The 27,096-nt window shown below is 36.5% G+C and overlaps 9 protein-coding genes across 12 annotated transcripts; 3 read left to right on the top strand and 6 right to left on the bottom strand.

The window, feature by feature from the left end:
* Positions 1–189: 189 nt before the first annotated feature.
* Positions 190–1,465, bottom strand: LOC17891618 (lamin-like protein). The gene is made up of 2 exons (XM_006298616.2): positions 1,135–1,465; positions 190–797 (listed from the first exon to the last, which is right to left on the bottom strand). Exons 1-2 carry the CDS (start codon positions 1,304–1,306, stop codon positions 445–447), a joined length of 525 nt encoding a protein of 174 aa, XP_006298678.1. The 5' UTR covers positions 1,307–1,465; the 3' UTR covers positions 190–444.
* Positions 1,466–2,257: 792 nt separating this feature from the next.
* Positions 2,258–4,522, top strand: LOC17893911. The gene is made up of 6 exons (XM_006297591.2): positions 2,258–2,608; positions 2,724–2,873; positions 3,108–3,366; positions 3,474–3,692; positions 3,779–3,921; positions 4,009–4,522. The coding sequence occupies exons 1-6, from the start codon at positions 2,312–2,314 to the stop codon at positions 4,309–4,311; spliced, it is 1,371 nt and encodes a 456-aa protein (XP_006297653.1). The 5' UTR covers positions 2,258–2,311; the 3' UTR covers positions 4,312–4,522.
* Positions 4,523–10,010: 5,488 nt separating this feature from the next.
* On the top strand, positions 10,011–11,111 carry LOC17891195 (F-box protein At2g05970). Its single transcript, XM_006299871.2, has one exon. It carries the CDS (start codon positions 10,011–10,013, stop codon positions 11,109–11,111), a length of 1,101 nt encoding a protein of 366 aa, XP_006299933.2.
* Positions 11,112–11,361: 250 nt separating this feature from the next.
* LOC17891646 (membrane-anchored ubiquitin-fold protein 1) lies at positions 11,362–13,145 on the bottom strand. Of its 2 annotated transcripts, none has more exons than XM_006298778.2 (4): positions 12,915–13,145; positions 12,281–12,558; positions 11,772–11,936; positions 11,362–11,635 (listed from the first exon to the last, which is right to left on the bottom strand). In XM_006298778.2, exons 2-4 carry the CDS (start codon positions 12,411–12,413, stop codon positions 11,580–11,582), a joined length of 354 nt encoding a protein of 117 aa, XP_006298840.1. In that variant the 5' UTR covers positions 12,414–12,558; positions 12,915–13,145; the 3' UTR covers positions 11,362–11,579. The 2 variants fall into 2 exon arrangements, with proteins under 2 accessions (XP_006298840.1, XP_023641777.1); XM_023786009.1 differs by having other exon boundaries at positions 12,281–12,590.
* A 713-nt stretch (positions 13,146–13,858) lies between these two features.
* LOC17892713 (probable galacturonosyltransferase 13) lies at positions 13,859–17,353 on the bottom strand. 2 transcript variants are annotated; one of them, XM_006297349.2, is made up of 6 exons: positions 16,687–17,353; positions 16,105–16,160; positions 15,841–15,996; positions 15,167–15,757; positions 14,741–15,043; positions 13,859–14,644 (listed from the first exon to the last, which is right to left on the bottom strand). In XM_006297349.2, the coding sequence occupies exons 1-6, from the start codon at positions 16,895–16,897 to the stop codon at positions 14,363–14,365; spliced, it is 1,599 nt and encodes a 532-aa protein (XP_006297411.1). In that variant the 5' UTR covers positions 16,898–17,353; the 3' UTR covers positions 13,859–14,362. The 2 variants fall into 2 exon arrangements, with proteins under 2 accessions (XP_006297411.1, XP_023642185.1); XM_023786417.1 differs by having other exon boundaries at positions 15,841–15,999.
* A 937-nt stretch (positions 17,354–18,290) lies between these two features.
* LOC17893625 lies at positions 18,291–19,662 on the bottom strand. The gene has a single exon (XM_006299180.2). It carries the CDS (start codon positions 19,660–19,662, stop codon positions 18,586–18,588), a length of 1,077 nt encoding a protein of 358 aa, XP_006299242.2. The 3' UTR covers positions 18,291–18,585.
* Positions 19,663–20,061: 399 nt separating this feature from the next.
* LOC17891637 (iron-sulfur cluster assembly protein 2) lies at positions 20,062–21,163 on the bottom strand. Its single transcript, XM_006296568.2, has 3 exons — positions 20,827–21,163; positions 20,668–20,722; positions 20,062–20,452 (listed from the first exon to the last, which is right to left on the bottom strand). Exons 1-3 carry the CDS (start codon positions 21,116–21,118, stop codon positions 20,305–20,307), a joined length of 495 nt encoding a protein of 164 aa, XP_006296630.2. The 5' UTR covers positions 21,119–21,163; the 3' UTR covers positions 20,062–20,304.
* Positions 21,164–21,291: 128 nt separating this feature from the next.
* On the bottom strand, positions 21,292–23,612 carry LOC17890626 (UDP-glucose 6-dehydrogenase 3). 2 transcript variants are annotated; one of them, XM_006297336.2, is made up of 2 exons: positions 23,490–23,612; positions 21,292–22,971 (listed from the first exon to the last, which is right to left on the bottom strand). In XM_006297336.2, the coding sequence occupies exons 1-2, from the start codon at positions 23,603–23,605 to the stop codon at positions 21,507–21,509; spliced, it is 1,581 nt and encodes a 526-aa protein (XP_006297398.1). In that variant the 5' UTR covers positions 23,606–23,612; the 3' UTR covers positions 21,292–21,506. The 2 variants fall into 2 exon arrangements, with proteins under 2 accessions (XP_006297398.1, XP_006297399.2); XM_006297337.2 differs by having other exon boundaries at positions 21,292–22,958; positions 23,490–23,576.
* An 802-nt stretch (positions 23,613–24,414) lies between these two features.
* LOC17893614 lies at positions 24,415–26,939 on the top strand. The gene is made up of 8 exons (XM_006299641.2): positions 24,415–25,303; positions 25,387–25,432; positions 25,542–25,634; positions 25,725–25,844; positions 26,007–26,105; positions 26,318–26,377; positions 26,471–26,565; positions 26,663–26,939. The coding sequence occupies exons 1-8, from the start codon at positions 24,507–24,509 to the stop codon at positions 26,799–26,801; spliced, it is 1,449 nt and encodes a 482-aa protein (XP_006299703.1). The 5' UTR covers positions 24,415–24,506; the 3' UTR covers positions 26,802–26,939.
* Positions 26,940–27,096: the final 157 nt, after the last annotated feature.

Consider the following 27,096-nt stretch of genomic DNA (forward strand, 5'->3'; position numbering starts at 1 on the left):
TTTAAAATCGATAAGCAAAAGAAATAAAACAAGTGGAGCAGTATAAAAATATTCTTGATAAATAAATAAAGAAATATTCATATTCTGTCAACAATCATATAGATATGGACGTGTTTGCATACACAGTGACAAGACAACTACTAGCATCCTCTCCTTATTATTCTTCTTTGGGGTCAACTATCATCTATGTTTTCAAATTGATCAAAGGTCTATAACTTAAGATCCAAGCCCAAATCGTAAGGCCCACTAAGGTTAAGAGCATGACTAATCTGCTTTTCCAACCCAACAAAAGCAAAAGCATGAGTTCTCTCCATAGACCCACACAAACACATCCAGAGCACAACAACTAAAGATCCAAGAATCTAACATAAAAGAGCTTCACTTCGTGAAGATATAAATAGAATCTTACAATTGTCCTCTCTTTAAGAGAAAAATCCAGACTTGTTACCACAACAACGCGTCCCACATTGTCCCAACTGCTGCGAAAGCAGCGACCGAAACAACCAACTGATAAGCAAAAGCAGAGACCGTGGAAGTTCTTTTTCCTGCACTGTTCTTGATAGCTGAAGCAGGTGGTGTAGGAGGTGGTGTCTCAACTAAAACAGCAAGCTTCATACCGCCGTAACATCCACCACCATTACCACTAATGAGATAGTAATACCTGGTCTCATTAAGATAAACCAAGTCCCTTCCAGCTCCACGAGTCCAGTTAGCGATGGGATTGTTGGAATTGCAGTTTATATAGTTCGTCTCGTTCACCTCTATAACGTTGAATTGGTTTCTCTCGTAAACAAAATCTATGGATACAAACATGAAACCAAAATAGAGACACGTACATTGAGAAACACACAAATAAGTCAACAAGAGACCTGATTTGGGATCTTATTGAAAAGACTTATTAGTTCAGAAACAGAGCCTAGATAAACTGAAACCTAACATGTTCAAACTTTTAAAAAAATTTGGGTGCCGTGAAAGACCAAACAAAAAGAAAAAAACAGAGCGATTGAAAAGAGTCAAGTGGTACTCCTTTTCAAACAGCCTATGACATGACCCAAAGTATATATTCTAAGATATAAAAACATAAAGTGTGTGTGATAATATCAATAGAGAGAGAATAAAGGAGGGAGAGCATACAGAGCCAGTCGTCGAGGTAAAAGTGTTTGTCCTGAGCCCAGATGGTATAGTTGATGACATTGGGGTTCCAAAACTTGTTATCTCCCACAGTCCATCTCTTTGCCGTCACCGGCGCCGCAGCAAGAAAAGCCATAACAGCCGCCGCAACAAACAACGCAGCAACTCTCGCCATCGATCAGATGATCACTCTCGTCACCGGATGGGTTCTTTTCTTCTTCTAAAAGTAAAATATTGAAACCTGAGGAGGAGGACACGCGAGTATCGTAATCTTTTTTTGCAGGAAAAGATCTTTCAAGATCCGTAATTTCTTCGTCTACTTTAAAAACCCTTTGAATCCTTCTATGTATTATTAATAAACCTCGAGCTTGACGAAAAATTTAAAGATAAGCGTTATGTTTGTTATGGGAAATTTCTCTATTCCCTTATTTTGACCCTAAAAGAAAATAAAAAACGTCAATTTCTATAACTTGGCTAATTTATTTCTTTTTTGGCGATTATATTCTACTATTCTTTTTTGGTTTTGTTTTGTCATATTTTCTTTTTAATTTCCTTTTTGGCCGAGATTTATTTCCTTTTTATTGGTTGTAAATAATTGTTAAAACTTAAAAACTAAAGCTAGGATTCATCATTTCCCCCAAGACACAAGAGCATATTGAGGTACAACGAAAACATTTCTTTCAATGTTTACTTTGATAAGTTGTGTAATACTCTACGAGTTTATCAAGGTACAACTGGTGATGTAGTAGTTTATTGGTACACAAAATAGTTAACTTGTATTTTTGTAGCCGTTACGGTCACTTATGACATAACTCATAACCACAAGGCCGATGGAATTTTTATTAAAATATTGTACATATAGGAGTATAATTTTTCTTCTTTGGCAAATTTCTCCAATGTTCTATTTACAGTTTCTTTTAACAAAACCTTGTTTCCTCTTTTTCATCATATTGGCCAATAAGAATTTTGGTATTTTTTCCCATTTTATTTTTGATTTACACTAAAATTATATATGTCCACACAATAATATCCACGTAGGAAAACTATCCCGCAATACCCATCCACGTGTCCAAACATCAGCTTCTAGTTCTATTGTACAACAACTAAAAAGCAAACAAACAAACAAACAAAACCTTAGCTGAACCGGAACACATCGACCAGAGAGAAGCGAAGAAGGAAAATGGCGGCAGCGGCCATAGCCGTTCATCTCCCCAAACATTCTTCGTTTCTTCCGAAACCCAAACTTCCTTTGGATAAAAACATCATCTTTCTCGGTGGGTCATTGAATTTAAGTCGACCCATGTCCGTAAACCGAGAGATTAAAGCTCCGGTTATGGTTTCTGCTTCTTCGTCGAGCAAGTCCGTCGTTACTGATGACGACTTAGACGGAGATCGGAGCAAGCGGTTTTATTTTAACTTCACTGGCTTTCCTTTTCCCCTTGGCCCTTTCCTTAACCGGCGCACCATCAGAACCGAGGTTAGCTTTTTTCCTCCATCTCTCCCATTTCATTAGGATTCTTTAATTTTCAGATTCACAAGTCGGTTACGCCCAAAACCACTGTTTCAACTTTGAACCTTGTGTTTGTTCGCAGGCGGTTAAAGGTTGCATATGGATGTTTGAACAAGAACAAGCTTTAGGTTTTAGCAGTGTGTCCACGAATATTCGAATGACTGTCATCAAACTAAAATCTGGAGGTTTATGGGTTCATGCTCCTATTGCTCCCACCAAGGAGTGTATTCAGGTTCCCTTTCTTCTCCTTTCCCACCAAATTGGATTTTGGTTCTTTATGACTAACTATCTCCAGAGAATTGAATTGCTTTAACAAAAAAACAAAAAAAGTAATTGTTGAATTGACAAAGTATCCTACTTTCTTGTTTTTTCTCTACTTGCCTTGATATTTTACACTTACTTAGGTTGTTAATTAGAGAAAGCGTTCAGATGGTTGAACTCTATTGGCTATTTCGCTTTGTGGCAGCTTATTAAGGAGTTGGGAGCTCCCGTTGAGTACATTGTCCTGCCAACATTTGCTTATGAGCACAAGATTTTTGTCGGTCCATTTTCTAGAAAGTTCCCTAAGGCTCAAATATGGGTGGCACCAAGACAATGGAGCTGGCCATTGAACCTACCACTCGAGTTTTTCGGTATCTTTCGTGCTAATATCATTAAAGACGGGGACTTATCTACGCCATGGGCTGAGGAGATCGAGCAGAAAGTCCTAAGCTCTCCAGAAGTTGGTATGTTCCTTCAGTTTTTCAATCTGGTTTGGTTGGTATGTTCCTTCAGTATCTCAATCGGGTTTGGTTGAAAGATTCAGAAATTGTATTTTCTAATGGATATCCAGGAATTGGACCATATGTTGAAGTAGCGTTTTACCATAAGCGGTCAAGAACACTTTTAGTCACTGATGCTGTGATCTTCGTCCCACGGAAACCTCCCTCAAGTATCAGTAACGAATCCTTGTTGGCCTCGGCTAAGAATGGACTAGCTGTGAAGATACTTAGCAAAGGAAAAGACGTTCCTAATGATCCAGTGGTTGATAATCCCAACACCCGCCAAAAAGGTCAGCAATTCTTAAAATCAAATTTCCTTGTTTTCAACCAGAAGATCTTAGATATCAGTGGCCTCTGTTTGTTTTAAAATTTGTAGGATGGGAAAGGATGGTTTTGCAAATCCTATTTCTTGGTCCCTCGAATCTCTTGGAACCAAACGCAAGCTTCGCAAAAATGTCGCAGAAACTGATCGTTTCTCCCATTGTAAAGACTCTGGTCTTTAGCAAAGTCCCTGAGAAGGTTCCTTATCTCTGCATCATCTGTTTAACTCTTTTTTTTTTGGGTCCAAACGGGTTTGTTTTGATTCGTTCATCACTAATGTTTCAGGTGAGGGATTGGATAGATGAGATAGCCCGTGACTGGAGATTTAAAAGGATAATCCCAGCTCATTTCGAAGCTCCAATAAACGCAGGAAGATCAGAGTTTCTAGCTGCATTTGGATTCCTAGATGATCTTCTAGGGGAAAGATATGTAACTCAGCCTTCGCTCTCTCTTATCTTCACGTCGCTAATGGGAAAAGCTGCGAGCTATTTTCCTCCGGACGATATGAGAACTCTCTCTTCTCTTGATCAGTTCTTAGTCTCTGTTGGAGCTGTGAAAAAGACAGTCTCTGGTAGAAAAGGAAGATGATGGAGAAAAATAGAAAAAGGATTAAGTCTTCAAATGTTGTTTGTTTACTGAAGCTCTCTGTGGGTTAACATAGTATGTACACACACTAGGGCTTTATCATTTCATCGCCTTACTTCATCTGGTGTTGAGAGTGTAGTCAAACAGAGAACAAGGTGTAGATATATTACATGTCGCAAAGAAGCAATTTATATATCTAATGGTTTTAGGGATAGTGTGTGTAACGTGTATATAGGACCAAAAAAAAAAAAAGAGTTTCCAAAATGTATTTTTAAAAATACACCTTATTTTACGAATAAAGAAACAGATTGAGTATATGGATGTAGTGGAAACAAATCAAGATTGAGGATGAAAACTGAAATTGGTCATAGGACATGATTGCGCTGGTTCTAAGTTAAAGTTTTAACAAAACAAAAAACAAGTTCATCTTTAAGCAACGGCATCATTTATATATATATAAGAGCATGATTATCAAGGAGTTTTAACAAAATCTTAAGTTAAGAAAAGTACAAAAAAACTAAGAAAAGTGATTAAATATCTCTTATACAAGAGACATAAACTAACTTTTCTTACCTTTTCTTAACTTTTTTTAGCTTAAAATTTATTTAAGAACCCCTTGTTAATGATGGTCTAAGACCATCCTCAATGGTCAATCCTTATGGTAATCCTTAGTGTATTAGCATTTAAATATAAATCAAAATACACATAATTACCTAAGGATCGTATCTTATATAATATCAAAAATTGGGTGTAAGAGGCGCATACGTGGCAAGGTTTGATTGGGTGTTATGAAAAAAAAATAATTCTCTCTCTCTCTCTAGCATCCAATCGGTCGAGCACATATAAACAAAACATTATACAAATCACTTTTAAATTAATTGTGATTTGTGTTTATGTTATTTATGCAATAAATTGTATCTCATCTATATTTTTAGTTTTTATTTTCTAATAATTATTAACTTTTCAAAAATTAAATTGTTAATTTTTTAACTTTTTTATTTTTATTTTTTAATCATAAGATACACTACTTAAGAACCCACCAATGATTCTGCATAAAAACATAAAAACTTAATTACATTTCTTAACATCATTTTTTACAAATAAATTAATAAACAAATCACAAGATTTTTTTTTAAAAGCCTAGCATTGAGAATGTTCTAAGTATTCTCTCCCAAAATCATCGTTACTTTTTATCTTTTATAAATCACACCAGATGTCATGACACATGACTAGTCCCCCGTTGTAATAAGAGCATCAGCATTGGTGTATCTACACCACTCCTACACCCCAAAAAAGAAAAGGAAAAAAAAAAAAAGAAAAAAAATTTTGAAGGACGTACGCAATTGTGCGACGGTCCCGTTTGTTGTTGCCTCTTTTCGCGGGCCCCACTGACACGTGGCGGCCCGCGATTGGGTTTTCAATATGTTTTTTTTTTTTTTAAATCGTAAAGAAAAAAAGGAAAAAAAAAAAGAAAAAAAAAAAAAAAATTGGGACAAACCTTTGTCGCACCAATGCTGATGCTCTAACACAAGCGTGAGGCAATGCGTTGATTTGATGCTTCTTCACCTGTCACCGTGTCACCTTTTGATTTACATATGTAAATGTAACCGTTGTAATTTTTTGAGAACCCAATAATATAATATATAAGAAAGATGACTGTTGTTGTAAACAGTATAAAGGTAAAAAAGTAACCGTTATTAGTTTTTTGAGAACCCAATCAAATATATATATATATATATATATCAAAACTTGTTGAAGAGAAGGAAACAATCAAACCAAAAATTTCTTTCCGAGAAAACGAACTTTTGCTTATAAAAAAATATCTTTTACCTCAAGATTTTGGATTAATGTTAAATCTCTTCAGAAAGAAAAAAAATGGAAAGAAGAAGAAACAACATTGAAAAGAAACAGAGCTCTTCGTCTTCTTCTTTAGAGAGACTCCTCTCTCCCAACAACACGAAGAAACTATTTCACTCTTCTTTTTGACAAAAGGTAAACAACAACAACAACAACCTCATTCTTCCTTCCTTGTGATTTGTGTTTTCTGGATTATACAGAGAGTTTTATTTCGACAATTCTTCCATTTTTTATTTGATTTTCGAGGAGTAAGTAAGCTTTATATAAGACACAGTTTGATTTGATACACATAGCTTGGGGAAAGGTTCTCTCTTACACGACCTCAGCAACTGCAATCAAAGAGCAGCAACATATGTGGGATCATCACTTCTCTCTACTCATCTCCTTGTGCTTCTCACCTTGGTAATTTTTATTTTAGAGTTTCGATAATGATTTTGTTTCTTCTTTCTTTCTTTCTTATTAATTATTATATATATATATATATATATTTTTTTTTTTTTGCCTCTTACACAGTTAATACCCGAGAGGCGTTGGCCTTTGCTGTGTGGCGTGTTAATGGGATTTTGTCGTATGCGCTCTCTTCGGCACCCATGTCCAATCAGGTATTACTTTCTTCATTTTTTTTATTTTTTTTAAAAATTTGTTCAATTTACCAAAAGTTTTAAAATATTAAAATCAAATGTTCAACGATTAAAACGATTAAAATTAAAAAAAAAAATTTAAAAACTAGTTTATGTGTTAAATTTTTAAACGTTGAAAACAAACTGAGTTTAGGCATTCCTTTGGGCATATGCATTAGCATATCTACGTTGGAGTCCTACATAATTTAGAATAAAAAAAAAAAAATCAAAAATGAAAAAAAAAAGGAAAAAAAGGGAGAGACGTACTTATAATCGGGACGGTCCCGTTTGTTTTGTCCACTTTTCGCGGGCCCCACCAACACGTGGCGGCCTGCGATTAGTTGTTTTTTGTTATTTTTTAAATCGTAAAAAAATTGAAAAAAATAAAATTAGGACCAAAATTAAGTCTCACCAATGTGCATAGTCTTAGGATTGTCCTTTAATCCGTTAGTTTGGTGTTATAAATTCAACATAATTTCGCGTTATATAAATTTAACGCTAAAATTAATTTTTAAAGGTTTTTTTAGACAATAAATAATATTTTAATTAAAATCATTTTAATTCACCAAAAATCTAGAATAATAAAATTAAACGTTAAACGTTTGAAATATCAAAAAAACATTTAAAAACTATTTAAAGTGTTAAATTTTTAAACGTTGAAAACAAACCGAGCTTAAGCATCCAGTCCTTAGGATTATCCTTTGGTCCGTTAGTTTGGTGTTATAAATTCAACATGATTTCACGTTCATAGAAATTTAACACTAAAATTAGTTTTTAAAAGTTCCTTAAGACTATAAAGAATATTTTAATTAAAATGAATTCACCAAAAATCTAAAATAATAAAATTAAACGTTAACCGTTTGAAATATCAAAAAAAACATTTAAAAACTAATTAAAGTGTTAAAATTTTAAACGTTGAAAATATACCGAGTTTAGGCATCCAGTCCTTAGGATTTTCCTTTGTTCCGTTAGTTTGGTGTTATAAATTCAACATAATTCCGCGTTCATATAAATTTAACACTAAAATTAGTTTTTAAAGGTTCTTTTGGACTATAAATAATATTTTAATTAAATTCATTTTAATTCACCAAAAATCTAAAATAGTAAAATTAAACGTTAAACGTTTGAAATATCAATTAAAAACTAATTAAAGTGTTAAATTTTTAAACGTTGAAAACAAACCAAGTTTAGGCATCCAGTCCTTAGGATTATCCTTTGTTCCGTTAGTTTGGTGTTATAAATTCAACATGATTTCGCGTTATATAAATTTAACACTAAAATTAGTTTTTAAAGGTTCTTTTAAACTATCATTTTAATTCACCAAAAATATAAAATAATAAAATTAAACGTTTGAAATATCAAAAAAACATTTAAAAACTTATTAAAGTGTTAAATTTTTAAATGTTGAAAACAAACCGAGTTTAGGCATCCAGTCCTTAGGATTTTCCTTTGATCCGTTAGTTTAATGTTATAAATTCAACATGATTTGAGGTCAGATAAATTTGGAGAATTTTTGAGAAATACCCCTTTTGGTGTACCCCTTTTGGTGTACCCCTTTTTAAAAATACCCTCTTTATCTATCCATTTTTAAAAATACCCCTTTTTAAATATAAAACATTATAAGGTTTTATATAATTTATTAGGTACTTCTATGTAATAACCACTACTGGGAGATTCGATACAAATATTTTAAAATGTTTTAAATAGTTTTAAATCGTTTTATAAGTTTTATAAGGTTTTTAAAAGGTTTTTAAAAGGGTTTATACGGTTTTTATAAGATTTTTATATTTTATTTTTACGCTATTAATGAAAGGTATATAAAGTTTTATACACATATAAAGATAATTTGTGTATATATTTATAAGCTTACACATATATTTGGATAAATTTTAACAGTTTTAATGGGTTTTTTTGATAAAGTTTAAAAATGGGGTATTTTTAAAAAGATGTATATGAAAAGGGGTATTTTTGAAATTCCCCCATAAATTTAACACTAAAATTAGTCTTTAAAAGTTCTTTTAGACTATATAAATAATGTTTTATTTAAAGTCATTTTAATTTTACCAAAATATTTAAAACAATAAAATTAAATGTTTAAAATAACAGAAAAAATAAAAACCAATTTTAAACGTTGAAAACAAACCGACTTTCGGCAGATATCGTTAGGATTTTCCTTTGGTATCTAAGTTTGGTGTTATAAATTTCAACATGATTTCGCATCATATAACTTTAACACTAAAATTAGTCTTAAAAAGTGTTTTAGACTATAAATAATTTTTTAATTAAAGTCATTCTAATTTCACCAAAAGATTCAAAAGATGGCTCTTTCGCGTTTTCATGACGCAATATCGTACCAACCAGTTGCTTAGAACGAATTCCTTGGGCGATGAGGCACTGATCTTTGACGTGGGTATCACTGATGCCCGATGGTTCTTCCCGGGTCTTTAGAGTTAGTTGCTTCGTTTCTTTTTGGTTTTACAATTGTTAGTGTAACTTGCTCATGAGGGAGAAGAATATTTCCGAATAAAACAGAGAGGTTCAACTATGATATCTCACCACCTAAATGATGGAACCTTTGCCACAATGCGTCTTTGATCTTCCTTACCATTCTCCGACTCGTTGGTTCTTCCCATATGGGCCTCTGTTCCTTGCATCCGTAATGCCCTTAGTAATAACCTCTTTTGCAAAGAACACTCGGTTCTGGAAAACGGAGTGGTTCCTGGCTAACCACATGTTCCATAAATTCCACTATTAATTGCCAATACCAATATTCGCCAAATTCATTTAGTTACCAAGCTGAGGATCTAATTAAGAAACAGAGCTAAAATAGAGTCTCCCCCTTTGTCTTTGTTTAAGAGGATCTGAATCAGCAAAACAGAGTTGTCTTTTTTCCCCCTTCAACAGGTGTTATTTGAAGAAATATAATAACCGGTTTAGTTATTGAATTCTTAAACCGAGCTTAATATAACTAATGGATCATAGTATCAAAAGATTCAGAGCCAATAACAACTAAGACATATTTTCTCTCCGTTACGAGGAAATATACAAACATTTTACGTTCAGTTTCGATATTAATTGATGTAGATACAATTATTAGACAGTTTCTCTGTAGATAGCGTTTAGGGTTTCATTAACAAGATCGAACCTTTGTTAATTTGAGCAATGGACCAGAACCAAAAAAAGAAAAAAAAAAAAGCTAATCGTCGGAGACAAAAAGAAGAAGTTATGGGGGTTTCAAACTGGTCGGAGCTATGTCCGGACTTGCTGCGATGTGTTTTCAAACGATTGAGTTTCACATCTCTTGATCGAGCTAAAGCGGTTTGTTCTTCGTGGCACTCTGCTTCGAGAGGCTGCGTCCCTAAACAAAATCAGATTCCATGGCTGATTCTCTTCCCTCCCAACGAGGAAGCCAACAGCAACAGTAGTTGTGGGTTCTATGTTCCCGAGGATGAAGACAAAGTTTACCGAAGTAGAGACCTTGGTGTTGACTTTGCCCGGAGTCGTTGTCTGACGACTTGTGGTAGCTGGCTCTTGTTGTTGAATCCTCTCATGGATCTCTACATTCTCAATCCTTTCTCAGGTGAGAGGATTGATCTACCCGATACTCAATCTTTAAGATTAAGGTACTTAAAATACGTCCGAGCTTGTCTTCGGATAGACAACAAAACCAAATGTTACCTAGTTGTAATGTTACACTCTTGTGTGTTTGCCAAGAAAGGAGATAACAAGTGGCACGACCTTCCTCTCTTGACATTTAATAAAGATTTTGTCTACAATCACAAGGATCAAATGCTCTACCTTCAAGATCTCAGTAATCCATATCTTGTCAACATTTGGGATTTATCAGGAGACCATCCACGCAAAGATGGGGCTGTGTCTCTTGGCTATTTTCGCTTCAATCATTATGATTTTCCCTCTTTTCTTAGTGAAGAAGATCATGAACTCTATTGGGAAAAGTTACGTGGCTCCATGAACCGCATTGTAATCACAGTGTCCGGAGAATTTTTGATGGTATCAAGTATAGTACAACACTGCAAATCGTGGTATTTTCGCATCTACAAGACAAACCATGTGGGTGGCAAGTGGGTGAAAATCAATTCTTTAGGCGATGAAGCATTGATCTATGACATGGGCATCACTGTTATCGCCAATGACATCCCAGGGATCAAAAGGAACTCTATATATTTCAGTAGTCTCGATCATGATAAAAAGGATACTCACCACATCTTTGTCTATGATATCACCACCCAAAAGATGGAACCTTTGCCACAATGCGTCTTCTCTTTCTTACCATTCTCCAATGCGCGTTGGTTCTTCCCATGCTAGTAGTCTACTTGTATCGCCTCTGTTCCTTTTAGTGTTTTAAGCTCAATTTCCCTTTAGAGTTGTTTTATTCGTTTGTTTCTTTCTTTCAATTCTAAGTCCTTATGTTACATTATACTTTCATCTGTTGTTGCGAGTTTAGTCTCACAATTCTCTTGCAGACAGCAATCATCATACTAAATCACCTCTACCAATGTTTGGGAATTCTTAGACGACAAAATGGGTTCCATATGCAGAGGAACTATAAACAATATAAAGCTAAAACAGAGCCATCTTGTGTCTTAAAGAGGATTTGAATCATTACTACACCATGATTTACTGTAAGCTAGAGGAGAGCTTTGTATTTATACTTTTCTAAAAAAAAAAATGGTTCAACACTCTTTTAATTTCGTATCTGTATTAGTAAACAATCTATACCAACCACATCAGGGACCAAACTCAAGGACACTCTCTTGAGACTTTGCTACTCTCTTACATGACTGCACAGACGCATTTGTTCATCTTCGGGTCACCTTTAGGCTTCTTTTCTGTTTCAAACATTGTAAAACAAACAACATATATCTGTCAGGTCTAGAACTGAATTCGATTTTAAAGTAGAGGCTGTTGTCTCTTTGAATATGTAGGAGCTAGAAAAAACGAGAAGAACCGGAAAAAATGTTTTACCTTTTTCAGTAACAGGAGGTTGGATGATAACATGCATTGTGGTGACAGCACCTACGAGATTAGAGACTGGACTTCGGTAATCTTTCACGGTCTTGCTGTTTTCCAGCACCTTCCCTGCACTTATCAACTTCACCTCTTTCACTGTTCTCGGTCCATTCTCTTTCTCTATCATGAGTCAAACACAACAGAACAAAATGTGATCAGTAAAAAGAATTGAAGACAGGTTTGTGGACAACAGAACAAGTAATGTTCCCTGACTAAGCAATCACAAGAATAAGCACAGTTCTAGGCATGGTGATTAACATTCTACGAATTGATCTACTCCAAAAATCTTGTGAAATTTGGTAAGGATAAGATATCCTAGTGGGACATGATTCTCACTACGACCAAACAAACTGTTCCAAGAAGATTCAAGGCTCTACAATCTCAAGACACGGTGCCTAAAGGATGTTAGAATGTAAAAGCCCTAAGAGTAAGCAAAGCATAGAAAGAAAAGAAAAAAAACTGACCTCTTGGCCATTCGGAAATAACAGTTTCCTTCAAAGCCGAAACAGTTGTAGCATCAGGGAATGCTTTAGGACCGATATCCGAACCATCGGTTAACCGAAACTTGATCTCTAGTTGATTATGGACTTCTGCCATCAATCCAAGAACCAACCAACCAACCAACAAACAACCCACAAAACTTTCCCTCAAACCACAAAAAAAAATCTCAAAAGACAGACCACAAAGAGTTTCTCAATTGTATCAGATTCCAAAGAGGAGCTTGTTTGCTCTGTTATCCTATCTGCAATGAGCCAAAAAGGAACAAAGTTTCATCTTCAATAAGTGAAGATGAAAAGGGTTTTAAATATATGGATGATGTTGTAAGCAGAATCTGATAATAAATGAATCACGCATGCAAAACAGCAATAACCAGAGGATACGGAGATAAAAGAAGATTAGCACATAAAGGTTAGAAGATGAAGAAATCAGAGAAATTAAATTAGAAGAAAGAAGAGATCTAATGAAAAGAAGAAAACAGGGGAATCTCCCCCAAAAAAAAGGGGTAAACTTTATTAAAAAAAATCCAGGCCGGAAAAAGAAAAAGCCTTTAATTAGGTCAGGTAGGTCATGTAGGTAAGTAATCTAATGAAACCTTACTTGGGCTCTGTGAGACTGATCTGAGCCGATGAATCAAGAACACGCATCAGAGAAGAGGAGGAGGAGAGAGAAGAGATGAAGAAGAGATCTCGTCGTGAGTGTTGTTGTTGTTGTTGATGAGAAGAATCAATGGCGGTCAAAGCTTCCATTTTTATCTGAGATTCTTCCCATCTATGCGCCTACCATATTGCCCATCTCTCTCTCTCTCTCTCTCTCTCTCTCTCTCTTCTCTCCAAAGCATATTATGATGTATATATCAAACCAAGACGATTCTTTTTATTCAGTAAATTCGATATTTTCTCAAGTCACTTGGAAAGAACGCATAACTACTTACTCGATCGATCCATTTTTAATTCCTTTCCTTATTTTTATTTTTGTTTTTGTTCCAACAATTTCTTCAATACACTTTTTCATTTACAACCTTTTTTTATAATTACTTGCATGTAAAACAGCTTCCGTTTTTGCTTCTTACTTTTGGGACAAAATTACAGCAATTTAACTTGACACATTTTTACATTCTTCGTTTTTGCGCCATCACATTCCTTTTTTTACAGCTGGCCTTTATGTGATGTAATCAAATTTTTACATTCTTCGTTTGGAATGCAATGAATTTTTTTAATTATCCATCCATCAACAGTATTTTATTTTATAGTCATCAAATATTTTATTGTTTCCTTTTTTTGTAAAAGCAAAAAAAAATCAAGTCAGTTTCCATTTTCTATTTATAATATTCTTAAAAATATATTAAATAATAATCTGAAGTAAAAATATGTGGTGTCTGGTATTTACTTCAATATTTTGGATTCAAGTGAAATATAAATTTTTATCTTATAGATTAATGTAGAACGAATTTTTGTAAATATGTCAACAATTCATAATTTTAATTAGATATTTTATCTCAACAATGACATCAAACAGAGAGAGATAGAGGAAAGGGAGATAAGTAAACTGAATCTGCCAAAAAAAACTTCTGCATCAAGAAAAGTCTCATGACTTTGATCCAATAGGGACCTTAACAAAGCAATAACGTCCATATAAAATCTCTAAAACCTAATGAAATCAAATTGTCAAAAAGAAAAAAAAAAATGGAATTTCACTGTCAAAAATCGAACCAAAAAATATATATAAAAAAAGTACAGTTGGAACAAATGCAACAGTCTGTTGTTTGGTCCTTGGACTGTTCTGATCAAGACCAAAATCCAATTTCTTGTCGGGGTGTCCAGAAACCTTTCCTGTTCTTATAACAGATCCGAGTATTGGAATCTTTACTTCAAAACCAAAAAGAATCTCAAAAAGGGTACCTTCTATTTTTACAGAAGAATGAATCTTTTATATCTTTCTCTCGCTTTCTCCTGCTGCTCTGCAACTGGTTTCATTGTCCAGCTAAGATTCTGAGTAATTCTGCAGAACCCACTCTGCTTCAAGACTATCTGAAAGCTTTCTGTTTGCTATTCCAAAATATGACAATTCTTAATGAAATCATTCGAGTAGTTAACATATTTTGTCCAGAAGGGTCTGAGGTGCTCGAAACCTATCTCGAGCCACGGCTTTGATTGACCATTGTAATGTATCACTGCAGCCTTCTTTGCATTTTCTAAGTTGGTCTTGCTCTGATAACCTAACCCAAGCATATGCCAAGACGAATCTATTGGCTGAACATGACCTTTAAATGCTATGAGGGCAGGAGGCAATGTCCCAAGTTTCCACATTGTTAGATTTGACTTCAGATTCTGCACATCAAATCAAAACCAGAAGCAAAATTAAGGATTTGCCAATCTCCAAATCGTAAAACTCAAAATTATTGCAGGCTTCTCTGTTATTTTTACCTCCTTAAGCCAAGAATGATAAGTTTCTCTTATATTTGTCTTCCTCCAAGTCCGCAGATCGAAGATATTCATTCCATAGGCCCAAGCACATTCTTCGGGATCCAAATGCTTTGCAATGAGCGGGTGAGAGAAATTGAAGTAGTTCCTAAGACGCTTTGACATAACCCATACGTCTTCTCCTCGACAAGTCTCCACAGCTCCATTAACCTTCCCGTTAAGGTCAATATCCCAGAGCGGAGATAAATCTTTCTGTATCACTATATCATCATCTAAGAACACTACCTTGTCTAAGTTAGGAAAAAGCTGTCAAAAAAGCAACAAACAAAAATTACATTCATATTCTCTCAATCCCGCGACAGTAAGCCATGCTTCATTTAGACGAAAAAGGCAAAAAAATTGAAATTAAAAGAACATAATCTTCTTTACCTCTGGTAGATATATTCTAAGATGGTTGAGCAAAGATATGTATTTGGGACTTCTTGATTGCAATTTTGAAGCAAATGTTCGAGGAGTTGTTTCACTGAGGTTTGCACCAGCGATATGATTCCCATGGTAATAATCTCTGATACTGTTATGGTTTTCAACAGCTTCAAGAACCGGAACATTCTCTCTTGTTAACCAGTCAAACTGATGAACACTTTTGACTTCAACAATCGCAGGAGCGACAGAATTAAGCGCAAACCAAGAATGCATACCCGCATAGGTTTTCTTGTCTGTGATAACATGGAAGACAATTTTCTCGGGTTTTGAAGATGATTGAACAGCAGATGAGACCACAACCGAGGCAGCCAAGATATTGTCTGTAGCTAGAACAAAATGGTGGTAAGCATTGTCTGAGAGAACAGGGAGAAGCTCCGGGGAAGGAAGCTGTCTACGGGCATGAGCATTGGAGGAATATTCATCGGTAAGTCTTAATGAGAGACAGTGAATTCCTTTTGGGATTGAACTTGCAGCAAAGTGTTTGTTCATAAGTTCTGCAAATTTGGATTCCCTTATATCCCTTTCAAACTTCTCTACCTGTTCAGAAAGAGTAATCAAATCAAATACACATTTTGGATAAATCTAAGATTTAAAATTTAATTGGAGATTAGAAAATGTACCATAGCTCGAAGCACGAGGGCAAATGTTTTTGCATCGTAGTGATTGTTCTTCATATCCGAAACAAGTTGACTAAAAGAATCTGGAAGCTTTAAACCATCTGGAATTTCTTGAGTGCTTACTTCATTTAAAATTTTGTAAAAATCTCTAACTAGTCTCTGCTGTGACAGAGCGTGAGAAAAGGAAAAGAAAAATCCGACTTAACATAATGCTACAGAGAAATCTAGATTGTGAATTCAAACATCTGAAAAGAAGCAATCACTCACCTCTGAATCATCTATCCTACCAAGAAGACGTGGTCCTAACCGCCTCCCAAAACAATCTGTATGGGAAATAGAAAATAAGAACAGGCAAGAAATTTTCATGAGCTCATCACATGAGCATTATTAGGAAGACACTCAAAAAGGGATTTTGGATTGCAAAGCTAAGCATATGAACTACAAGCGAAAAGGGAACAACGTTAAGATTCATCTCATCATTATCTGGTTCTGATATAGTAATACTGTTGTCTATGCTTTTAACTTCACACAGACAGAACAATGGAATTCTTCAAAACTGTCATCAACTTGATAGTCAAACAAACAAGATAACTGAAATCATGAAATCTGAGCTCGAAGCTTGAAACTATATGATACAATTACACCTCAGCTGATACCAAACAAGATAATTTCAAAATGCCAAAAAATTTGTTGACTTAACCATTGGATCCAAACAACTTAACAAGATGCTCATGAAAAATATACTAAAATTTAGCAAAAGACCTAGCTCATCTAACAGCATCTAGGTGTCGAGATCCGAACCATAGAAACAAATCCAAACTAGAATGATTGAAGGAGAAAGAAAAATACCAAAGGAGGAGCACTTGTTGACACCTTCAAGGGTAACAACAGCGGTGAGGATGAAGACAAAAGGCAACAAGAAGGCGAGGATTAAGATAGTGTGGAAGAGGGTACGGTAAGAGATGTGACGAGCTGCGACTTTGATCTTCATCAAATCAATAAACTCATTGCTGCTCGAAATCGTAATGCTTCTCATGCTAGGCGAAATGTGAAGCTGCATCCTTGATCGTGCAGCCCCAGAGTAGTAACCAGATCAATCGAATCGAATAAAACCCTAATTCCACCCAATCCCCAACCAAACAACATCACCTCCCGACGCGATTCCTCTTCTCCGATCTCGATTCCGTATCGATTCTCGATCTATCCTTGTGGGAAACTCCCAAATCCGATGATCCTTTGCTCTGATTCGCGCTTCTTATTCCTTGTAGTCGTCTTCTCTCAGACCGCATTTGGATTTTACGACAGCCAGCAAAAAGTTTCCGAATTTGAGATTCCCGCCGTGTCTCTCTGTAGATTGATTTAAGAAAATTCGATATGAGAATCCAAATGGGTTTTGCTCGAATTCGATATATCAGAAGACAAAGCAATGAGCTTGTCGAAGAAGAAGAAGACAAAAAATGAGAGGAGGAAGAAGAAGAAAAATCAAGCCTTTTTTTTTTTTTTTCCTTTGCCAAGTGATTTCGCCGGTGGATCTAAAACCAAAAAACTAAAAACACAAAAAAAAGGAAAAAAAAAAAAAGAATCGTAATTAACTAAAGATCTTAATTATAAATCAAATCAAAAAAAGGAAAAATCGAAAAAGCGTGTTAAGGATTTGGTGTCTTTTTGACCTTTGAGTTTAGGTTTTTCCTAATTATAGATTTGCTTAATCCGACTTTCATGCCCAAGCAATTGTTTTGCTTTTTCTCATCTTCTCTTTATTTTATTATTGGCTTAATCATCATCTAATTTTGATACACTTTTTTTTTTTGGTTTAGTCTAATTTTGATACATTTTGACATTTGATTTATTCACCTCATCTGACTAAAAATCAAACCAGTGATATATCTGATTTAATAAATAGGAAAAAAAATGAAAAGAAATATTTAAAAATGTTTTTTTAGCAGCTGTTTTTTATATAAATGGAAATAAGTGGCCGCAAAAGAAGAAGAAAAAGTATAATGATTTAGAAAATCCTAGTTTTTATTTCACCACGTCACCTATATTCCTGAAATTAGTCAGAAATTTTACGTGTGATTTTTTTTTTTCTCCTGGTCATTTAATATTATACGCAAATTAAAAAGCATTTTTATTTGATTTCATTTGCCAAACTAGTTTGAAAAGTTTTAGTTATAATGCGAAGACCAACCGACACAAAAAATATGATACGGTCAAAGAAAAGATTCAAGTTTAATAGAAACTGTACCTTCTCTCCAATATAACTCAAGTTTACAGTATAACTCGAGTTTGTCAATATAACTCAAGTTTGTCAATATCATACTACTGAGTTGGCTAATAAAAGGGACAAAGATTTGAACGACCGATTTCAAATTTCTCGGGAAACAAGCGATGGACCTGTTACCATAACACGGCTACAAGTTGCTGTACTGTACAACTTTGAATACCCACCCCATCTGAGAACCAAAGTCTTCTATACGTACGACTACGAAATACAAACCTCAAAGCTTACAAAACAACAGCAATTGAGTTTTGTCAACACAAACAATACCCAAAAACTCCATAAAAGAAAGAGACAGAGACAGAGAGCTTCCTCTTCAATACTCCAGCTCAAACATTCCACCAGTAACCCCAAATCAACATTCACATCGAATCTGAAGGACTCTTCATCATTTGATCTCGTGTGGGTGACCTCTTAAAGCCTGAACCGACGACCTAAATAGCCTTTGAGTCTGCACTTCTGTCTCAACGTTACTGACCCATTAATCTCAGCTCCCCAACTTCCACTGGTTCCTTTCTGCATCTCTTGGTTTGACTTTTGGACTTGTTTCTTATTCTATGAAACGTCTGATGACCACCAAGAGCTTGATAAGTCGAGAAAACCTTGTCACAGAGCCCACACCGATGCTCATTGTTCATCTCAAAACCTTTCTTTCCTGAATGTGAATCTTCAAAAGCAGTTTCTTGACCAACAAGTTTCTCTCCATTATCCGTTTCTTCTCTAAGCATTCCAGCTCGTACCTGCTTCTGCTGACCCGATTCATCGTCTTCACTGGCCTTCTTGTCTGCCAAGCAATCCGAAAGCTTTTTCCATGTTCCATCAGATTCTATGCTAACTCCCACAAGTTTCTTCTGCTCATTACTCAAAACCCCATCTTCCTCAAAGTCTCCATCTTTACTCAAATCCACCTCTGAATTCGAATCCAGAGCTTCAGCAACATGTCTTTGATCATTCCTCAAAAACCCATCTCCATATTCTCTCTGATTCGACGAATCCAGAGCTTTATCAAAGCGTTCCAAACCATTCAAGAACTTTCCACCACTCATAGACAACAGAATCAGAGACTCAGCGACTTCTAATAATTCTCCATCATCCACAGAAACAGGAAACACTGTAAACGAAGAAGAAGAAACAGAGAATCGAGTACTCTTCGTCTTGTACCTGGAAACTCTCTTCGATCTCTTCCTCCTCTGCACAACACTGAAGCTGCACAAGAGACTTGTTCTCATAGATTCTTCTGAATGTGTCACTTGGCGATGAGTCAGCAGACATTTCTCGTAAAGAAACCCTTTCCCGCATTCCCTGCATCGAATCAAACTCTTCTTATTCTTCCTTCGATGAACGACGAGTAGAGATTTCTGGGTTTTCTTAGGGTTCTCCCTCAATCCGTAGAGCTTTTCGTAATGGTTCATCGATTCCCCTACACCAATCTTCTTAGTGCGATTGCTCAACTTGTTAAGGCGTAATTCGAAGATGGATTTCTCGAATTCTTGATGGTCTTCCATTAAAACGCGAAGCTTGTTGGAAGAAGAGATGATTTCGCTCATTACCCAAGAAAGATGACCATAGAATCAACTAAAAGAATCGTTTTTTTCAGTCACCTTTCCCGAGAAAACGCCGGAGACAGAGCAATACCTGAAAGATGCGTAATGCTCTGACGAATTCGGATTATAAAAGAAGTAAAAGAAGTTTTGGTTTTCCCGTCGTTCTCTGGGAAAATGAGAACAGAGAGATGAGTGAGAGAGCAAGTGGAAACAGGGGAGATCAATAAGGGACTGAGAGAAGTGTGAGAACGAGGAAGAAAGGGCTTCGTAAATTGGCTTTAGCCTAATAGAGAAGTGAAAGAGAACTTTTTGTTTCGCCTGGAGGGTTCAACGTGGCATTTTGTGACTGATGTGGCAAGGATTTGAGCTTTCTTTAAACATCAGATGATTATAATTTTACAATTATCAAGAGCAGCACTGCAACAATTATTCCATAAAATACTAAAGAAAGAAGAGTCACAATACAGAAGAAGACTGAAGACTCGGTTGGGTCAATAGCTAATTAACATGCTCAGCTATTTTATTTATTCAAAGAACTTAACCAAACAATTGAAATTAAAGCATCAAACAACCAGACACACCTCTCCTTGTAACTTGTATTTCATCATCAGCAGCAGCAGCACGATGCGGCATATACTAGTGTAATCAGGCTTCGACAGTTTCTTCTTCAGCAGCAGCATTAGCCTTTGCTCGCTTCTCCTTGTAGTCTCTGACCGCTGACTTGATTGCGTCCTCTGCAAGCATACTGCAATGTAACTTCACCGGTGGCAACCTAAGATGTTTTGCGATTTCCCTGCAAATTTAGGAATCCCAAAACAATAACTCATCCATCAAAATATTCAACTTAAAGCATTCACCCTACTTAAATCAAGATCATATCACTAGACTTGAGATATTCCAACAACTGAAACAGAGTTAGATATGACAACCATGTCAATAGATGTTGTTAATGTCTAAGCAACATGAACAAAAACATGCTTTGGCAGATTGTTAAAAAAGGGCACGTACGCGTTCTTGATGGTCAAACTTTCCTCTATGGTTTTGCCCTTGATCCACTCAGAAGCTGAATAAACAGAGAAAAAAAAATTATAAAAATCGAAACCTGCCTACTTATCCCTGACTCTGATGAATCGATCAAAATTGAAAGCCCCTGATTGCAAGACACACCGACGGAAGAAGAGGCGATGGCAGAGCCACAACCAAAGGTCTTGAATCGAGTATCAATGATCTGACCCGAATCGTCGACCTTAATCTGGAGGCTCATGAGGTCCCCGCAAGAAGGAGCTCCTACCAATCCTGTGCCAACGTCAGGGTCATTCCTGTTGAAGGACCCGACGTTTCTAGGGTTTTCAAAGTGGTCGATCACATTCTCGTGGTACAAGCGACGCCCTAACCCTAGAGGAGACGCCCGTAACCCTAGACAAGCCTTTCTCGTCGTTTGCCTTAGCATCATCATCATACTACTTTCTCTCCTTCTCCTTTGCCAGTTTGTTATATATATGGTAAAGAGTGTACGGTGAAACAATTGTAACAATTTTTCTCTTATCGGGAAATTAATAATCATCTTTAGTTTACATCTTCCACAATATCATATAGTAATTACTTATCTATACAATGTTGTAATAATACTTATTAATCTTGAAAATTAATATATTGAAAATGCTTGAGAAGCTTACAAATTTGACGTTAGCTATAATAACCAAATCTAGTCTCTCTCGTTCTAAGTAAACCAACATATAACAAGTATTGGAAAATATCTCGTCAAAAAGAAACAGAACAAATTATTTGATATAATCAAACATATAGAGAAAACAATCCAAATCTTGAGAATGAGAAATTACTCAAAGCTATGCAAGAGCAGGCATGTCCTTGAGCCACTGGTCCAATGGCTTACCAATAGAGTAAACAATAAACCCTATCTTCCTCAGCTTCTCTGCATCAACAACATTTCTACCATCGAAGACAAACGCTGGTTTCTGCATATTTTCAAAGATCCGCTCATAGTCAAGTGTCTTAAACTCGTCCCACTCAGTTAACAAGCAGATACCGTGGGCGTCTTTAGTGGCAGCATAAGCGTCCCAAGCGACCGAGACTTGTTTCACAGTGGTTGGACTCATGGGTTGGAGGTGAAGTGGATGGTCCCAGTCGAATTTGTTCATGGTTAAGTCTCTTTGGATCTGTTCTTCAGTGACTTGTGGATCATAGATGCTGATTCGGGCTTTGTCTCCTAACAAACCTTTGCAGACATCAATGGCTGGAGTCTCTCTCGTGTCTCCGGTGTCTTTCTTGAAGGCGAATCCAAGGACAGCAATCTTTTTGTTGGAAACTGTGTTGAACATAGAGGAGACAATGCGGTTTACAAACCGGGTTTTCTGGTAGTCATTGATCTTGATGACTTGTTTCCAGTATTCTGCTACTTCAGGGAGGCCGTTGCATTCACAGATGTAGACTAAGTTGAGGATATCTTTCTGGAAACAGGAGCCGCCAAACCCGACACTCGAGTTCAAGAACTTGGGACCGATCCTAGAGTCTTTACCAACAGCATAGGAGACTTCAGAGACGTTAGCACCAGTGGCTTCACAGAGAGCAGACATTGCATTGACAGATGAGATTCTTTGGGCTAAGAAAGCGTTGGCAGCAAGCTTTGTGAGCTCAGCGGACCAGAGATTAGTGGTTAGGATTCTATCTTCTGGAACCCACTGAGCATAAACGTCTTTCAAGGCTTTGACAGCTGTAAACCCTTGAGGGGTTTCGCGACCACCGATAAGAACACGGTCAGGATTGAAAAGATCATCAATGGCGGTTCCTTCAGCAAGGAATTCAGGGTTGGAGAGAATCTGGAACTTGATTCCTTTACTGTTGTGTGTAAGGATCTTCTCGATGGCTTCAGCAGTTTTGACAGGGACGGTTGATTTCTCGACAACAATCTTGTCTGAAACGGAAACATCAGCAATCATCCGAGCAGCGCTTTCCCAGTAAGTCAAGTCAGCAGCTTTACCAGCTCCAAGACCACGAGTCTTGGTCGGGGTATTGACAGAGACAAAGACAATATCAGCCTCTCTGACGTGTTTCTCAACATCAGTACTGAAGAAGAGGTTCTTGCCACGGCATTGCTTAACAACTTCATCGAGGCCTGGCTCATAGATGGGGAGCTGGTCGCTGTTCCAGGCAGTGATCCGTGGAACAGAGATATCAACAACAGCAACCTCAACGTTAGGACATTTTAAAGCAATGACGGCCATAGTAGGACCACCAACATACCCAGCTCCAATGCAGCAGATCTTCACCATTTTCTTAATCTGCAAAGGAAAACTTCAAAAAAAAATCAGATATTTGATGTCATGTCAGCATGTCAGATCCGAGAGAATTAGACCACTGTATTGTTGGGGAAACAGAGATGCAAGATAAAGCCTTTAAAAAGCATTCATGTAACAACTTTTTGTGGATTTAACGGTTCCGTAAAGAAATTGAAAATGCATAAGTCATGTAAAAAAATAAATCGCAGATCTGGGTTACATGCAATTGAAACCGGTTTAGCGAATGAGAGCAGAGAAATTATCGTGGTATCCACCCACTAACATAGATCAAACAGAGTGCATAAATAAACCCAAACCGGACCGGAGCACGAAAATATCAACACAAGCATTCGAATAGGAAATTCTTAATTAAAAAAAAAAAAAAAAAAAGGTAGACGAATTCGAGATCCATATCGACGGCAAACAGAGAAAAGTAAACCGAGAGATCAAAAGGCATAATTTGTAAAAAGAGAAGATCTAAGATAAGACCAGAGAGAGAGAGACGGTAATAAAACGTCCCTCCCTTGATCGTACCTTATGGTGGAGTGGCGCTGCGTAACTTTCAGGTTCACACTCTGTGGTGGTGGGATGTGTATTATATGGAATTGCGGGGAAATTAATTGCAGATGGTGTGATGACGGTGTGATCATAAAACCTGTTTATATACCTCTTTATTTTCCGGAAATGCCCCTCAGACTCTCAACTCTACATACTGTATATAACGTGGCTCCTAAACTTTATTTATTACTTTAATGTGCTCCACTTTTTTTTTTATCAGTTTCTATATTCTCTCTAATTAATAAATTATGGGGACTTTCTGTTAAGAACTTTAATTTAATTCATCATAGGTGGCTCACAAAATTTGGCAGTGCTACTAAGTTAGCCGCAGAGCTAACCAACTTTAGACGTAAATAATTAATTTACCTAACATTTTTCTTTTAATTTGCTATTATTTTGGTGTATATTTTTTAATTGTTATAATATGTGCGAGTTACATTACATTAGTTTATTGAATGAATGCGAGAGGTGGAATCTGCAAAAGCAAACTTGAGATCAAAGATGCTTCAAAACCCAGCCACATTTCTTTTTCTTTTTTTTTTTTCTTGGTTTGTAACTTTAAAGTGCTTCTCAAGCTATATATGCAGACAGCCCATAAAGTTAAATTTAACATAAACTATGTTTGGTTGACATATACATAACGAACAAAATAAATAAAGGATATATAATACAACTCCGTGTCAAAAGCCGATGTCGTTTCATTTCATCGATTTGGACTTGTGGACTGGGCTTGGGCCGCCAAACATATTTGACAATCTTATCAGATTCGAGCATTAAAAACAAAAAATGGTTTGAAAATTAAGCAATTAATCCGTCGTGATTACGAAAAATCCAGTAAATGACTACTACTTATTAGCCGTTACAAAGTAGTCGAGCACTTCCTAACAAGTCGCAACGGTCTGATTTTGCAACAATTCCCTCCTCCTCCTCCTCCTCTCTCTCTCTTCTTCGCTATTCACACTTTGAAGACAAAACCCTAATTTCTCATCTCCGATGGCGTCGACGAATCTGAAGAATGCCAAACACGAGGCTCCGGTGATTGATCCGATCACTTTCCAATCCAAGCCTCACGAAGAGGTTTCTAAGTTTTCCGAGAATTCTAACCCTAACATCGTCTCCCAGTCGACTCCACTAGCGAAATCGAGAAAATCTAAGCCTACTCCGGCGGTTTTCTCACCGCGGCACCGGATCAGAGAAAGGAGATTCGTGGTAGTGAAGAAGAATTCTAGGAAGGAGAAGAAGGATCCTGCCTCCGTCGACTGTAAATGCGGAGCTAATCCCAATTCCAACTTGAAGAAATGTGTCTGTGTTGCGTATGAAACTCTGCGTGCTTCCCAGGAAGATTTCTTCAATAATCGAAGAGAATCTGAACCACAGATTGGAGAATCCAGCCGTAACTTGGATGAGGGAGACGAAGATGTCGAAATTGGAGATTCTGATGACATTAGGGTTTCTATGATGAAGAGGAGACGAGAAAAGGTGCTGGAAGAAGCGAGAATGAGTCTCCCTGAATATGGTAAAGTGATGCATCTTGTCAAAGCTTTTGAGAAGCTTACTTGCTTCCCACTTTCAAAGGTTATCTATAATAAGGAAGACGATCACATTAAGAAACCTCTGAAATGGGAATTGCCTGGAATGAGCCAACAAAAGCAGCAGCCTAAGTGTCCACAAACTGAGACGGATGAAGTCACATGGAGCTCTTCGTTTTCTCCATCTGGTTTGGTCTTAACAGCTACGAACCTAGGGCTACAACAGCCTCATGCCCCAGTTTCTTCTTCATGGGACAATAGGTAAACAAATTTGAGATTTTACTGAAACCTTTGATTTTATGCGTACTTAGTTCTCTAATTCGTCTGAGTTGGTGTTTTTGCAGTGTTTCAAGTCTGAACTCAAATGGTGGCCGGAGGGGCAGAAGAAATGTATGTGTTTGATTTGATGCAGCATATGATTGTGTTAATTCTCTTAGTGATTATCTTGCCCAATCTCTCCCTGAATGGTTGATGCAGTTTGACAATCTATTTGTAACAGAGCTTGGACTCCTCTGCTTCAGTGGGAAGTAGAAGATCGAAGAAGAAGCAAATCAAAGTCACTTCTCTGAAACCATTCAAACTCAGAACTGAGGTATAAACTCGGCAAAACAGCTTTAGAATACCTTTTCCGGATCTGAAAGTTATGGATTCATGATTGTTGGTCTATGTCTACCCAACGCAGGAACGAGGACGTATGAAAGAAGAAGAGTTTGCAAAGAAGCTGCAAGACAAGAAATTGGAGGAAGAAAAAATGAGAATCCCCATAGCTCAAGGTCTTCCCTGGACAACTGATGAACCTGAGGTGAGCCCCCATTGCTCATTATTACCATTCTAACAAACCAGATCATTTCTATTTGCAACTGATGTAACGTACATTGGTATTTTCCGGAGGAGTAAAACATAGGCAGAAGGAAACTGTGATCGAAAGGTTGGTTAACATTTTAATGTTTCTCTCTGTTTTCAGAATTTGGTTAAGCCCCATGTGAAAGATATCACAATACCAATAGACTTGAAGCTCCATTCAGACATTCGAGCGGTAGAACGTGCGGAATTTGATTACCAGGTAAAGGATTTGATTACCATCCTTGTTAGAACTATAGACATATCTTGACCGTAATTCTGAGTTATGCATGTTTTAGTTTCTCTGCTAAGACCTAAACTCATCTACACGCGCAGAGTCTTATTTTTCATATATATTAAGCTGATCCTCAGCCATTTGCCTTCACCAGCATCGTATCATTGTATCTTGTATGATAAAATCCAGCATTGTATCAGGTTGCGGAGAAGATAAACCTAATAGAGCAATACAAAACAGAAAGAGAACGGCAGCAAAAGGTATGCCGTATATACATGAGAAGAAACTCCTCTCTCTCTGTGCTTCTTATGTAATCAAATATGAAAGAATGATACACTGTTTCGTTTCTTCAGCTAGCAGAAGAAGAAGAGATAAGAAGGTTGAGGAAGGAGTTGGTCCCTAAGGCACAACCAATGCCATACTTCGATAGGCCATTCATTCCCAGAAGGTAAACAACAACATTTTTGAATTGTGCTTTCTTCTTGATAGATAAATGAAACATAGAAGCATCAGACAGATCAAGTGTTTTTGTTTCTTCTTTATAGGTCGAACAAACATCCAACTATTCCTAGAGATCCCAAGTTTAATATACCGCAACACAAGAAAATAAGATGCTGCAGTACATCGTCTTGGAGTGACACTGGATCTTACATGAGCGACCTCTTGTACCAGCAAGACCTCTGATAAAGCTTTACGTTCAATTTGCACATTTCTTTAATAATCTTGTTCCTTGTCCATATCATCTCTTTCAAACAAAACCTTAATTTTTCCTTGAAGCAACCAATTAGTTGCAACTTGCAAGATTTTGTTTTCTCGGTTCAATCTTGTGTAAACCACTTTGCAAACTGGCAAGATATCACGCGCTATCTAAAGGCTCAACATGCACAAGTTATTACCTTTACTGATCTGCTTCTTCTATTGTCGGTGGGTTTTAGAATTTTTAGTGTCAACTCCTAAGTGTCATTGGCTTCCATTACAC

Source organism: Capsella rubella, unplaced genomic scaffold (assembly GCF_000375325.1).
Source record: "Capsella rubella cultivar Monte Gargano unplaced genomic scaffold, Caprub1_0 scaffold_3, whole genome shotgun sequence".
Classification (NCBI taxonomy): Eukaryota; Viridiplantae; Streptophyta; class Magnoliopsida; order Brassicales; family Brassicaceae; genus Capsella; species Capsella rubella.

Coding starts and splice junctions, on each gene's coding strand:
- LOC17891618 (XM_006298616.2), bottom strand. CDS start 1,306: ATGGCGAGAGTTGCTGCGTTGTTTGTTGCGGCGGCTGTTATGGCTTTT. Junction 798..1,134: donor TTACCTCGACGACTGGCTCT/GTATGCTCTCCC, acceptor TTGTATCCATAG/ATTTTGTTTACGAGAGAAAC.
- LOC17893911 (XM_006297591.2), top strand. CDS start 2,312: ATGGCGGCAGCGGCCATAGCCGTTCATCTCCCCAAACATTCTTCGTTT. Junction 2,609..2,723: donor GGCGCACCATCAGAACCGAG/GTTAGCTTTTTT, acceptor GTTTGTTCGCAG/GCGGTTAAAGGTTGCATATG. Junction 3,922..4,008: donor TTAGCAAAGTCCCTGAGAAG/GTTCCTTATCTC, acceptor CTAATGTTTCAG/GTGAGGGATTGGATAGATGA.
- LOC17891195 (XM_006299871.2), top strand. CDS start 10,011: ATGGGGGTTTCAAACTGGTCGGAGCTATGTCCGGACTTGCTGCGATGT.
- LOC17891646 (XM_006298778.2), bottom strand. CDS start 12,413: ATGGCAGAAGTCCATAATCAACTAGAGATCAAGTTTCGGTTAACCGAT. Junction 11,937..12,280: donor TATTTCCGAATGGCCAAGAG/GTCAGTTTTTTT, acceptor GACTCATGATAG/AGAAAGAGAATGGACCGAGA. Junction 11,636..11,771: donor ACCTCCTGTTACTGAAAAAG/GTAAAACATTTT, acceptor TGTTTGAAACAG/AAAAGAAGCCTAAAGGTGAC.
- LOC17892713 (XM_023786417.1), bottom strand. CDS start 16,897: ATGCAGCTTCACATTTCGCCTAGCATGAGAAGCATTACGATTTCGAGC. Junction 16,161..16,686: donor CAACAAGTGCTCCTCCTTTG/GTATTTTTCTTT, acceptor TTTCCCATACAG/ATTGTTTTGGGAGGCGGTTA. Junction 15,044..15,166: donor TTAGAATATATCTACCAGAG/GTAAAGAAGATT, acceptor CTTTTTTGACAG/CTTTTTCCTAACTTAGACAA.
- LOC17893625 (XM_006299180.2), bottom strand. CDS start 19,662: ATGAGCGAAATCATCTCTTCTTCCAACAAGCTTCGCGTTTTAATGGAA.
- LOC17891637 (XM_006296568.2), bottom strand. CDS start 21,118: ATGATGATGATGCTAAGGCAAACGACGAGAAAGGCTTGTCTAGGGTTA. Junction 20,723..20,826: donor CATCGCCTCTTCTTCCGTCG/GTGTGTCTTGCA, acceptor CTGTTTATTCAG/CTTCTGAGTGGATCAAGGGC. Junction 20,453..20,667: donor AGTTTGACCATCAAGAACGC/GTACGTGCCCTT, acceptor CTAAATTTGCAG/GGAAATCGCAAAACATCTTA.
- LOC17890626 (XM_006297336.2), bottom strand. CDS start 23,605: ATGATCACACCGTCATCACACCATCTGCAATTAATTTCCCCGCAATTC. Junction 22,972..23,489: donor CAGCGCCACTCCACCATAAG/GTACGATCAAGG, acceptor TTTTTTTTGAAG/TTTTCCTTTGCAGATTAAGA.
- LOC17893614 (XM_006299641.2), top strand. CDS start 24,507: ATGGCGTCGACGAATCTGAAGAATGCCAAACACGAGGCTCCGGTGATT. Junction 25,304..25,386: donor TCTTCTTCATGGGACAATAG/GTAAACAAATTT, acceptor GTGTTTTTGCAG/TGTTTCAAGTCTGAACTCAA. Junction 25,433..25,541: donor GCCGGAGGGGCAGAAGAAAT/GTATGTGTTTGA, acceptor TATTTGTAACAG/AGCTTGGACTCCTCTGCTTC.